Source organism: Prionailurus bengalensis, chromosome D2 (assembly GCF_016509475.1).
Source record: "Prionailurus bengalensis isolate Pbe53 chromosome D2, Fcat_Pben_1.1_paternal_pri, whole genome shotgun sequence".
Lineage (NCBI taxonomy): Eukaryota > Metazoa > Chordata > Mammalia > Carnivora > Felidae > Prionailurus > Prionailurus bengalensis.
Window position 1 is genome coordinate 6505234 of NC_057351.1, and position 13594 is coordinate 6518827.

The window sequence follows — 13594 nt, forward strand, 5'->3', positions numbered from 1 at the left end:
TCCCCTTGCAGGATGACGGGTGCAAGCCGCGTGGCGTTGGGAGGGAGACTATAGAGGAGAAATCCACGCGGCCGGAGTGGTGCCGGAGGAGGTGTGGGGTCGAGACAGCCCCGGGAGAGGACAGTAGAGCCTCTAATGGGGGAGTCTGCCTTCACTGTTGCGGGGGCATCCCTTAAGTGTTCGGTGGGATGCCCCGGTGAGCTCGGCGGGGCCTCCACTTGTCTTTGCACTTGTAAGTTTCATCATGCCCGATGTGGCCCATCTCCCGGGCCGCCCTGGCGCGGGCCATGCTGTTTCTCCAGCCGGAGGCCCGCGACGCGGGTGTGTTCGGTTTGCGAAGATGATTCTGTATGCACTTTTCTGTACGTATGTCATCCTTCGGTAGAGTTTATAAAAAGATTTTTACTCCCCAAATTTTTCTAAAAGAACCTCTGATTCGGACGGACTATAATAATAAGGAACCCTATGAACTCACAGAAGGAAAAAAATTTCCTAGGAGCAAGTCTGGTCATTTTGCTGTTGTTCCCTTCTATTACTTATTTATTTTTTAAAGTTTTTTTTGTTTTTTTTTTGGAATGTATTGATTTGTATTTAAAAGAAACTGTTGACAAAGATTCACTGGAAAGAATCTGAATAGGTGGGAAAACACAGCTAATACTGCTGAAACACTAAATAATTCAAGGACATGTGGCTTATAGGTTTGGTCCTTGTAAAATTAACTTTTTTTTTAATGTTTATTTACTTTTGGGAGAGACAGAGATGGAGAGAGAGGCAGAAAGAGAGGGAGACGCAGAATCTGAAGTGGGCTCCAGGCTCTGAGCTGTCAGCACAGAGCCTGACACAGGGCTCGAACCCACAAACCGTGAGATCATGACCTGAGCCAAAGTCGGGTGCTCAACCGACTGAGCCACCCAGGTGCCCCCATTTCTTAAAAAATTCAACATACATCTACTTTCTGACCCAGCAATCCCACACCTGGGTAGTATTTACCTACGAGAGATGAAAACATACAGACCTAAATACATGCGCACACACAAGGAAAACGTATACAAGAATATTGTAAGCTGCTTTATTCATAATAGGCACAACTTTGAAACTGTCCAGGTATCAATGCAGAGGGGAGTGGATAAACACGCTGCTGTCCATTTATTCAGTGGAATACTTGTCACTGATAAAAAGGAAGGGATTATCCACATGCACGGCAACACGGACGACTGCAAACATATTACACAGAGTGAAGTACACGGATGCAAAGAGTACACACATACACGGTGTGGCGAGGTGTGTGGTGGGAAATCAGGGTAGGTACGGTAGGTGTTTGCCTCTGGGAGTCATGGTAGGGTGGGGGGCTGGCCAAGATTGACGGGGAAGAGGCAGAAAGGCCACAGTAATCGTCTCTGTCACGATAGGTGTTTGCATAAAATAGGTGCATGCATTTGTCAAAACAGCAAATATACACTTAAGATTTATGTATTTCTTCGCCTATACATTTTACCACCACCACCACAACAAACAAAACCTGGGAACAAATTTTGAATTTTAGTGAAGTGAACACGGACGCTGAAGTATTTAGGGAGACGTGTCTGCAGTTTACTTTGAAACGCATTCAGAAAATCAGGGTAATGGATAAGACCCGTAGAGAGACAGGCAAATGGATTGATAGGTGATACAGCAAGTTAAGAAAATAACGGTAGAAGCCAGCCGGTGCCTACCTGGGTTTCTCACTGTGGGATTCTTACGAAGTTAGCGTAGACTTAAAAACTTTCCATAATAAAATATTTGTTACGGCTTGAAATACGCTGATGGGAATGCTTAATTTGCATACGTGTGTGTTTGTGTGAGTGTGACCCCTGAGATCTCACTCGCCACCCCGAGCGAGGGAACGACAGTTTGGGAAACAGAGAAGTCTGTGTTCTGGGGACCCAAGGCTCACCTGCCCTCCAGGCCCCGCCCCCAGCGGCTCTGGCCCCGCCCCCAGCGGCTCTGGTCCCGCTAGAGCTCTTCCTGCCTTCCTGGGCAGACTGGGCAGAGGGAGTGAGAAACCAGCGGGTCTCTCCAGTGAGCCCGCCTGCCTTTCCTGCTCTGACCTCCTTTAGCGGTAGGGAGACGGCCAGCAATTCCTCCTCATTTCTTGTCAGATGAAAAAGAGCTGGACCGGGGCCCTCTTCATTCCCAAGAAGGAAATGGATTTCCCAGGGCCTGCGCAAATCCGCTGTGTTTGCTGATTTTAATTGGTGATTAGACCCTGAACGTCCCAAGCCAGTTTTGACGGCCCGGATCCACAGGAAGCCAATTTGTCACAGCTCTCCAAGCGCGGCATGTGTGAAAGTGACATTTCAGATCCCTTCCCATCTAATTTTGGTGACTTTTGTTTGAATTCACACTTGGTGAATGTTAATAGTATGTGGGGGTTATGTGTGCTGAATACATTGACATTTTCCCTCCCGAAGGAAGTACCGTATTGCCATCTCTCCGCACCCCCCCCCCCCCCCCCCCCCCCCCCCCCCCCCCCCCCCCGGCCGCAGCCCCGCAGCCCTTTCTTGCTGGTACCGAAGATTGTGCAAAAACAGGCAACAGGGCCTTCTGGCCGCGTTCCCTGCTTCGATCCCTCTGCTCAGGAACCCGGAGCCCCAGGGGAAACCTCAGCAGCAGCCATGGGCCCCAGGGTTTGGAGAGGCCGAGGCGAGCTGCAGGGCAGAGATCAAGCCCTGGGGTCATCTGGTGTCCGCTGGTGAGCACAGGAATGTGCTCCCACGTCCGGGGCTGGCGACACTTCCCGGGCAGACGTGTGCACAGCTCCTCTTCAAGCTTTGCTTTATGTGCTCGCCCCCGGAGCCTGCGGAGAAGCCCAGCCAACAGACGCCTGCAGATCCTCCGGCCGCCTCTGGTGCGCACAGAGCCTGCGGGGCTCGCTGAAGCGGCTGTGACGCTCCTGCGGCGTCAAGGAAGCTTCTGCTGCAAACACAGCATTCTCAGCTCTTACCCCTGCCGGGGGCCACCGTCACAGTCCAAGGCAGCCAGGGGTCAGAAGGCTCCCGTGACCCCGGGGACTAGCAATGAACACGCTTTCCGTAAGCCTGGCAACGACTGGATTGTGGCCTCTTGAAACCCAAAGCCGATGACTTCAGAGAAGCCTTCCAAACAAACGTTTATTTTCACAGATCACGCTTTTTCCCCAAGTGAGGTACCCTCCCCCCCCGCCCCTAAACATCCTAAAGTATCGAGGAGCATTGCTACGCGTCCCCCGTGGAAAACCCGATTCTGTGCACAAGCTCTTTATTAAAAAGACAGAGCACGAAAGACAGAGTGCTTTGGCTGAAACCCCCTTTCCGCTTCTCCCGTGCTGATAACTACTAGCAGGAAGCAATTAAAACCATCCCAGTTCCTCCAAGTGGTAACACAGAGCTGGCCAGGGGAGCAGATCCCAAGCACCAGTAAATCATGGAGATACACGTTTCTGTTTCATGGTGACCCTCGCTCCTCATCCGAGATAACTGTGTCCTGCTCCGTCAGAGTCGGCCTGTAACTCAGTCACCATTGTGCACACGCATCAGATGCTCAGGACGGCCCAGCAAGTCTTTTAATAAAGACCCAAGACATACATGGCCTCTGTCTGCTGATAATGAACCCAGAAGTCCCGATAAAGGCCGAGTCTACGTTTGGTTCAGTATATCGTCCAGCTCTCTCCCTGGCTGGGGCCGGTCTTTCCATTGACTGGGACTTCTTCCTTGGCTCCCAGGGGCCCCATTTCCATCTCTCTCTCTCATTTTCCTCTCTATAATGCCAGGGGTTGTTTACTGAGCACAGAACTGGTACGTGTGCCTCATCATTGCCCCACATTACACCACGACACACGTAACCTGTAGTGCTGGCCTAAATGATTCACGTTCTTTCAGGAGCTGCCCTTGGTTTGTGTTTGAACATGACACACTGCATCTCCCAAGCGCGACCGCATTTTAGACTCCAACTCTTGAGAGAGGAGTCGGACAAAGCCCTTGGTGTGAAATAAAAGTAAGGACGATATTCTGGTTGAGGTTCTTGGTACAATATGGATTGGGACAGCTACAAGAATACCACTTTCTGTATTTCCTACTCACACTGAAAAAGGCTTTGAGTAACCAAGTTAAACTAATTTGGAACTTATCTTGGTCCAAGCCAGAGAGAGAGAGAGAGAGAAGAAATTGACCAACCCAACAGAACATACTGTAAACACTTGGACATAAATGGACCAAGCATTCTGGACTGTTGGCACCCGACATTTTCTCTTAATGTTCTGAGGTTCCTCATAAGCAGCCATATTTGTTACTAACCAACGTCCTTGGCAGTTGTTTCCCAGGGACCAGCCCGGGATATGCCACAGCAGTCGGACAACTAACAACTAGAGCAGTCTAAAGAAAGAAAGAGAGGGAGAGTCATTCAGGCTACTCTGGAGTTTGGGCTTTGCTCTAGCGCCCGGCTGCATCCTAGGTCATCTGTGGGAGGGCACATCAAAGGCTCTGGCGGGTAAGCTCACATTTAAGCCACCTGCACGTATGCCCTCTGTTCCCCAGTCCAGCGTTAATTATCTTCACGTTCTTCTGGACAGCTCACGTGCGCAGAGTTGGAAGTCATGACAGTGGACTCTACCAACCGTTTTAGTTTTAGTTCATTTGTTGTTAGGACACAGATTTGTATGTCCAGACATTAAGGGCACTCTAGAGATAACGGCTTAGTCACTAACTCCCAAATTTATCTGACTACAAGAGCTGGGTCACCAAGGGCTTCTAGTTTCATGTTCAAGATGGAAAAAGCTTGGGAGTCTGGTCACCATTCCTATCCCTACAACTAGAAAAGGCTGGACAAACTGAAAAACAACTTTTCTTGGAGCCATCACAGGATTGGGGTCAATGGGTCCAACCACCATGCCCGAACCTGGAGAGACAGGTGCATCCAGAGTCACAGGTGAGATCTGCTTACATGGAGCAGAAGCCGCTGAAGCCATAAATTAGAGGAACACTTATATGGAAACTTAGATGAACTGCTGGTAGGGGGAGGGAGAGGGGTCAACAATCCACATATACATTTTGACTCCCCCAAAACTTATCAACTAACAGCCAAATGGTGACCAGAAGCCTCATCACTAACATAAACAATTGATTAACACGTACTTTGTATTCTATATACTGCATTCCTAGAATAAAGCTGGAGAAGGGCACCTGGGTGGCTCAGTCAGTTGGCCATCTGACTCTTGGTTTCAGTTCAGGTCATGATCTTACAGTTTGTGAGTTTGAGTCCCGCATCGGGCTCTGCATTGGCAGTGCAGAGCCTGCTTGGGATTCTCTCCCTCTACCTCTCTCTCTCTCTCTCAAAATAAATAAACTTAAAAAAAATGAAGCTAGAAAAAGTAAAATATTAAGAAAATCAGAAAATACATTTACAGTACTGTATTTACTGAAAAAAAAAATCCATGTGTAAGTGGACCTGCTTAGCTCAAACCTGTGTGGTTCAAAGGTTAACCGTACTTTAAATGTGAAAGGTCTAAATACATCAATAAAAAGACAAGAGATCATCAGAATAGGTGAAAAACAAGATGCTGTTTTTCTGTTTATATATTCTGTCTATAAGAAACCTACTTTAAATATAAAGATCCAGACAAGGGAAACAAAAGCAAAAATGAACTACTGGGACCTCATCAAAATAAAAAGCTTCTGCACAGCGAAGGAAACAACCAGCAAAACTAAAACGCAACCGACAGAATGGGAGAAGAGATTTGCAAACAACATATCAGATAAAGGGTTAGTATCCAAAATCTACAAAGAACTTATCAAACTCAACACCCAAAAAACAAATAACCCAGTGAAGACATGGGCAAAAGATATGAATAGACACTTCTCCAAAGAAGACATCCGGATGGCCAACCGACACATGAAAAAAATGCTCCACATCACTCATCATCAGGGAAATACAAATCAAAACTACAATGAGATACCACCTGGCACCTGTCAGAATGGCTCACATTAACAACTCAGGCAACAACGGATGTTGGCGAGGATGCGGAGAGAGAGGGTCTCTTTTGCATTGTTGGTGGGAATGCAAGCTGGTGCAGCCCCTCTGGAAAACAGTATGGAGGTTCCTCAGAAAACTAAAAATACATCTACCCTACGACCCAGCAAATGCACAACTAGGCATTTCTCCACGGGATACAGGTGCACTGTTTCGAAGGGACACATGCGCCCCATGTTTATAGCAGCACTATCGACAATAGGCAAAGTACGGAAAGGGCCCAAATGTCCATCAATGGATGAAACGATAAAGAAATTGTGGTATATACATATATATATATATATAATGGAGTATTACTCGGCATCAAAAAGAATGAAATCTTGCCATGTGCAACTACGTGGATGGAACTGGAGGGTATTACGCGAAGTGAAATTAGTCAGAGAAAGACAAAAATCCTATGACTTCACTCATACGAGGACTTTAAGAGACAAAACAGATGAACATAAGGGAAGGGAAGCAAAAATAATATAAAAACAGGGAGGGGGAGAAAACAGAAGAGACTCTTAAATATGGAGAACAACCTGAGGGTTACGGGAGGGCTTGTAGGAGGGGGGATGGGCTAAATGGGGAAGGGGTGCTAAGGAATCTCCTCCTAAAATCATTGTTGCACTATATGCTAATTTGGATGTAAATTTTAAAAAATTTAAAAATTAAAAAAAAAAGATCCAGACAGGTTAAAAATAAAGGGGTGGAGAAAGATATATACCATACTAACACTAATCAGAAGAAAGCTGAAGTTGTTATTTTAACTTCGGACAAAGCACGCTTCACAACAAGAATATCCTCAGGAATAGAGAGATGACATAATGATAAAGGGGTCAAATCTCCAAGAAGACATAGCAATTTTAACGTCTATGTGCCCAACAAGAGACCGTCAAAACACACATGGCTCTAGGCCACCGTAGGGCTGGGAGAAAACTCTGGGCCGGCCCCCTCCAGGGAGCCAGAACCTTCCCTATCCTCACGTGGAATGCCATTCCCGCCCCGGAAGCCGCACCCTACACATCCTTCAACACAGGAACCTGGATGCTGGAGGCTGTACAGCCTCTGAATTGGGACTCCCTACTTTTGTTTATTTTTGAGAGAGACAGAGCACAAGTGGGGAAGGGCAGTGAAGCGGGCTCCGGGCTCTGAGCTGTCAGCACAGAGCTTGACGCGGGGCTCGAGCCCACGAACCGTGAGATCACGACCTGAGCTGAAGTCGGACGCTCAACCGACAGAGCCACCCAGGCGCCCTCCCCTCCTTTTTTTTTTAGCTAGGAGAAACGTGGAGTCTGCCCATCTCATTGATCTGTCTTCAAATCTTTAGCAAACCTGCCCCCAAGAATCCTCGAGAGACTCTCCAATCTTTGCACCCACCGACCACGGTGTGCTGATGGCTAATGGATCCTCTGGATAAGCACTATTCCTGCGGACCAGGTGTTACACGTCAGATGCTGTGATTCATACGTCACAGATCCTCAAGGGCATTTCTAAATCTGCTCAGTCACTAGATGCTGGATGACTCCAGGGCCATGCCAGCCCTCACGAACCCGGACTCCTCACACATGCAGCACGCGTTAACTCTCGTGATAAACCCACACTCCGTATCTTCACCAATAGTAAGCCGGGCGATGCCCCAATCCTGTTCCTCCCTTGTCCAGCTTCGGGCAACGTCCCCTCACTCAGCCTGTGTCTCGAGGACCATGCCCACCTCTGACCTCTGAGAGCCAGAGTCTGGACCCAGCAGGACTCGCTTAATTTTCTTGTAACCTGAACCAGAAGACACGTAAGAACCCTAAGGCGCTGACAGGCACAATTTCAAGTCTGGGTTTGTTCAGAGTAAGTTTCCGGACCAAAGGGAGAGAAAAATAAAGGACATCAGTAACACGGGCCCCAGGTAGCACATTCTACTTCCCGAAGGTTACCTCAACACCTGGTTGACTTTTTGTACAATGGCAGTCAAATTAAAGCAAGGAGGTATTCTCGTTTTATGTGATGTTTATTAAGTTTTTGAGATCTTTATCACGTTGATCAATTTAGGTATTTGCTGGGGAGACAAATGAAACATTTAGCAATTAGGAAACTGGCAAAATTAGTCTCTCATACCTCATGATGTGGATTTCCTGGCACTCAGTTCGTACGAAGAGCCATTCTACTTGGCCTTACTGCCACGGGCACCGATGTCTCCCACCGCTGACTCCTGCGGAAGAATTTACAAACACTCACAGCATTTGGGGGCGTGCAAGGTGGTGAGGAGGGGTGGAGACCTGCACTCCAATCAGAGTTTCACCACTTACCGGCTGCATGACCTTGGGAGGTTTATTCAACTTCTCTGAGTCGCCTCCCACAAGATGGGGTAATCATTAACCCTGTGGCTGTGTGGCCATTAACAAGATAGCGCGTGTAAAGAATGCCCAGCTCATACAAGAGCCAAGTAAAGAAGCTACTGTCCTTAGGAGGTACTGTCTTACCAAACGAAAGGACAGAAAAACACATGTCCTCATTCAGGCAGACCCCACCCAGTGTACTGCAATTCTGCACAACACAAGGTTTCTCTATCCTTCCTGGGATCTTCAGACCCGGGAGCCACACGGTATGTCCATTCACGAACCGGTGCCGTCGGGCATGAAGAGAAATTAGTGAATGAATTTCTTAGTACCTATGTAGTACGCAAACCTGTGATAATCTTTTTTTTTTTTTTTTTTTAATAAAACTGCTTTGACTTAGGAAAAAAGATCCAATGTTTAGCATGTGCCAGTGACGCGTTTTCATTACCCAAGGTGCTTTCCCTTTCGATTCGCAACACTCGCCCAAGAGTCCAAGCGCGGGAGAGGCTGTGCTAGAAACCCATCCCAGGATTCTGGTCCTCCAAGTGAGACACATGGCCGGAGCCCCAGGCGGGACACCATCACAGTTTTACATCTGTGGCAAGGTGGTCTGTCTGCATTTTGAAATTAACTTACCTGTGTGATTCTTTTGGTGTACTTTTGAAAAAAAAACCAAAAAACCAAAAAAAACCCCCCACACACATTTTAGGAAATCTCAAGGGGAAAGAAACATGATCGCCACAGGCCCTGTCTCAAACTCTGAGAAGACATCCACAACTCAGGTTTTTACCTCGCTTTAATGACTTCGTTTACGACCTCTGGGAAGGATGTGAACACATCAGGAGTAACAGCCATTTATGTTTTAAGTATCAGGTTTTATTAAAAAGTGCATTTTGATTAATTTATGGTCTAGGTAAGCTGTTAAGATATCAGTATACTCTCTGGAATAATAATAACTTTACAAATATTTAAAACAAACAAAATTTTAAAAGCCTTTTTATTTCCTTCACCATTATTGTTTTACAATACAAATATCACCTTGTGAATACACAGGAAAAAAAAAAAAACCCTACGGAAGATAATTCTGCTGCACGTAAAATACAGAATGGATATATATACTTCTTCATTCTTAAAAAACTATTTTGTTCTCCACATTGGCAAGTATGGAATAGAATACTTCCCCAAACATACTTCTGTTAGGAGTAAAACTTAGAGATACATGCAGTTTCTGCACAAATATATTTTAAAGAAATAGATCTCTGTTTTGTTGTTCACCAACAAAATTGTCATCAGAGTATGGATAACTAATTTATAGCTTTCAAGTTTTAGTTAAGTGATCATTTTCAAAACTCTCTTTTTAAAAACAAAGTATTCATGGCTGTTTTCACTGTATAGTTAAAATCGAACCACCAAATAGATGATAAAATAATTTAAGTGGTACATGTCATTGCTACCTGCTCACAATATGGGAACAGGGCTCTGAATTTCTAATTAACTCCCCCATTCGTTAATTCATAGCAATTTAAAAACCATAAGCAGTCTTCAGATTTAATTTAGCTATAAATGCAAAATTTAGTAGTGTATACATACATTTATATTTTCATGGAATATTTTATTTTAAATAAAAACATTTAAGATTGCCTACTGACCATACAATCAAGACAAGAAAGGCACTAGAAACATAGACAAATTTCTCTCCCAAGAAGCATTTTTTTTTTTTTAATTTTAACTCTCTTCTCTCTGACATGTAAAAATCTTGAAATTTGGTTTTCGTAACATCATTTTGAAAAATAAAGTTAGGAAATACTTAGAAAATCACTTTATAACAGAATCTTTTTTTTTTTTTGCACTTTTTGACACACTCTCTCTGCTTTTTACAAAACCCCAAGTTACCACACCTTTCTGTGTCTGTCATTTTTTATTTGAATAGCGGTGCAACAGGTAGAGAGATTTCAGAATCGAACCCCATTCAGGTACTTAGAAACCTTCATAGAGACATTTGCTAGAAAATGGCTTACAGCCCAATCTTTGGGGCAAGAGATATGAAAAGTATGTTTTCCCAAGAAAATAATACGCTTTATTTTCCAGATGTGACTGGAAAGACCAGAACTGATGATAGAAAAGCTTACATTTATGCTGTTGCATCGTCTACAAAGGAACGTGGTGATGCAGCTTATGCGGAACCCCGGACTCACGAACAGGAAATGTGTGCAGTGCATGATAGGTTACGTTTTCTTTATTGTTGTCCCACGCAGGTCCTTTGGAGAGAAAAAAAGATCACAGTGCTGACCAGGTAACTCAATAGGTTAAGTCAAGGGAACGGCTGAAAGATAACGGGATCGTCTGTTTATGGCGTCTGCTCTCACTGGAGTTCTCAGCACTTGGAAAGGGTCCTCGTCCCCCGCTTGGTGCGGCCGTTATGTGTCGTTCACCAAGCGGCTGTATTTCACCTGCCTCCCGAGGTGGACCACCGGCCAGGGGAAGGGCCAGTGGTAAGATCGAGGTACGATTCCTTGGACATTCTTTTCAAAGTACTGAAATGGCCTATACCACCACACCCTAGCCAGGAGGTTCATCTGGGAAGCTTCTTTGAGCACCTATGACGACAAAGACAGGAAACCAGGTCAGGGAGAGCAATTCACGGGCCCCCAAACGAACATATGTACTTTTCTAACGATCTTCCACTTTAAGTGGATGTATTTTCCTAATTACAATTCACAAAGGACCCCGGAACGGCCCCGTGTCCACCCACGTACCCCAGTTTCGCACGCACGCCCCCACTCTGCACTCGCGTGCTAACCAGGCCACCCCCTAGCAGGAGAGCAAAGAACTCCAACTCCGGGAGCGCACGGAGAACGCGCGGCTTCCTCAACCTCTTGTCCGTAAGTGCACGCGCCCCAGTTAGTGTCTCCGTTACTCTTCTGCGATGGAAGTTAAGTGTTTGGCTGCTCAGGGGCCCAGGCCAGGAGAAGAGGGGAGGGGTGCCAATCAAACAGCAGGGGGGCCCGGCTTGGAAGGCGTTTGTCAGGGAAGGGGACGGTGATACCCGTTCTAGAAGGACGCAATCTCTGCGTCACTGTAGTAACACTTTCTTGCTCATTTTTTGTTGCGACGTGGCTCGGCATCACGAAAGACAAGGCAATCCCAGTTGCCTAGCCCCCCTGGAGAGAGGCCTAAGACATCCGTGGGTTCTCTGCACGTCCCCCCGCCCCCATGCCAGCACCGCCAGGCCAGGCGTTGAGAGAAGCCGTAATCAGACAAGGGGAAAACTCACTTGCTGATTGGCCATAGTGTGGTACCACCAGAAGAGTCTTGTGGTGATGTAATACGCCACCACCACGTCCACAGTGTAGTGGTCATGCGCTAAGAGAATACAGAAGATCCCAACCACGCTGAGGAGCCAGCATATCCAGTGGTACCACCACAGTCGTCGAGGGGAATCTGAAAAGAGGAGCGATTCACACCGGTTACTCTGACCTTTCCGTCTGAAAACAGATCGTTTGGGCTGCAAATTTAAGGGTCTTAGCTTGTATGTAGTCAAGGTTAGAATGGAAGCAGCTTGGGGTGTCTGGGGGGCTCCGTCGGTGAAGCATCCGACTTCGGCTCAAGTCACGATGTCGCGGTCTGTGAGTTCGAGCCCCGTGTCGGGCTCTGTGCTGACAGCTCGGAGCCTGGAGCCTGCTTCGGATTCTGTGTCTCCCTCGCTCTCCGCCCCTCCCCCGCTTGCGCGCTATCTCTGTCTCTCAAAAACAAGTAAGTGTTAAAAAAAAAAAAAAGAATGGAAGCAGCTTATCTTATGAAGTGACTTTATTAGCAATTGTAATTTATACTTGGCTACTGCCTGATTCACATATAAAGGCAGTTGAGAAGGACAACTAAGAGGATAATGCGTCGTGTTCCATTAAAAAAAAAAAAAAAGCCTGTCCACTGACATTTAATTCAACTTACTTATAAATAATTTGGGGTTAATGCTCCAAACAAAAATCAATACTTTTTGGTCTATAGATCCTTACACACGGACTAGGCAATTAGAATTGATACAACTGTCCCACTTGCTTCCCAAGCTTTGTGACTAAACACTGACCTGAAACTCTGTAAGAGTCTCAGATTCCATTTCTCAAACAGAAATAAGAAAGAATCCAAATGCCTGGGAATTTTGGTGCAAGTGCATTCAAAGGCAGGGTAGTGTCAGGTCAATACCTGTCCGTACCTTGATCTGGAAGCTCCCACCTGAGGGGAGCACCATAATCTCTATTCGTCCAGGCCTTCCCACTTTGCATTCTCAAAGAATGGGCTGAAGAGGGTCTGAAATTTTATGCAAAAATGTCACTTGAATGTGATCCGTCCTCCCTACCCAGGGGAAGAAAGGTTAGACTTTCACTGGCTTCTCACAGCATGCAAGTACTCCTCATTTGGGGGTGCCTGGGTGGCTCAGTCGGTTGAGCATCTGACTTCAGCTCAGGTCATGATCTCACGGTTCGTGAGTTTGAGCCCTGCATCACGCTCTGTGCTGACAGCTCAGAGCCTGGAGCCTGCTTCGGATTCTGTGTCTCCCTCTCTCTCTGCCCCTCCTCCACTCACACTCTTGTCTCTCTCTGCCTCTCAAAAATAAAGACAATTAAAAAAAAATTAAAAAAAAAAAAACTAGTCATTCGTTTAACCAGTATTTATTGAACATCTACTATGTGCCTGGGACAGGAAATGCTCTGGGTATAGAGATCAACGAACAAAACAGGCAAAGAGCCTGCCTTTGTTGGGGGAGATCCCTTCCTGGGACAGAGGAGACACAGTAAAAAATAATTATAATAAAGAAGGAGATTTTACACTGTGTTAGAAGGTGTTAAATGCTATGAAAAAATAAAGTTGAACAGGAGAAGCAGGATCAGAAACCGAGAAGGGGAAGGGAGGTTTGTGACTTTAAATGGAGTGGTCAGGGCAGGGGTGGGGGGCACCGTACCCCACCCCCAGGAAAATCTGCATCGATACACCCTACAGCTACCATTCATTCTTCATGCACGTGTTACAGTGCGGACATGACACCCGTTTTAATTTCTACAACCTGCCCCTCGGCCATAGAGTGGCTACCAGTGTCTCGCTCTAAAGACGAGGAAGCTAAGACTCAGAGAGGTTAAGGTCTTTCCCCGTCACAGAGGTGGGGATGGCACCAGGACTCAAAGTCCGAGGTTGTGAGCCGCGTCCTCCAAGTGTCCCGACATGGCCACGCTTCCTTTGAGGATAAGACT

General features: G+C 46.4%; 1 protein-coding gene across 2 annotated transcripts in view; it reads right to left on the bottom strand.

Annotated features, from left to right (window-relative positions):
• Positions 1–9205: 9205 nt before the first annotated feature.
• The window catches only part of SGMS1 (sphingomyelin synthase 1), a 116473-nt gene continuing 112084 nt past the window's right edge, over positions 9206–13594 (bottom strand). For both annotated transcript variants that reach the window (XM_043596149.1, XM_043596150.1), the window contains exons 5-6: positions 11626–11792; positions 9206–10948 (exon numbers count right to left, since the gene is read on the bottom strand). In XM_043596149.1, the coding sequence (XP_043452084.1) occupies positions 10769–10948; positions 11626–11792 (347 nt within the window). In that variant the 3' untranslated portion in view covers positions 9206–10768. The remainder of the gene's footprint in view (positions 10949–11625; positions 11793–13594) is intronic.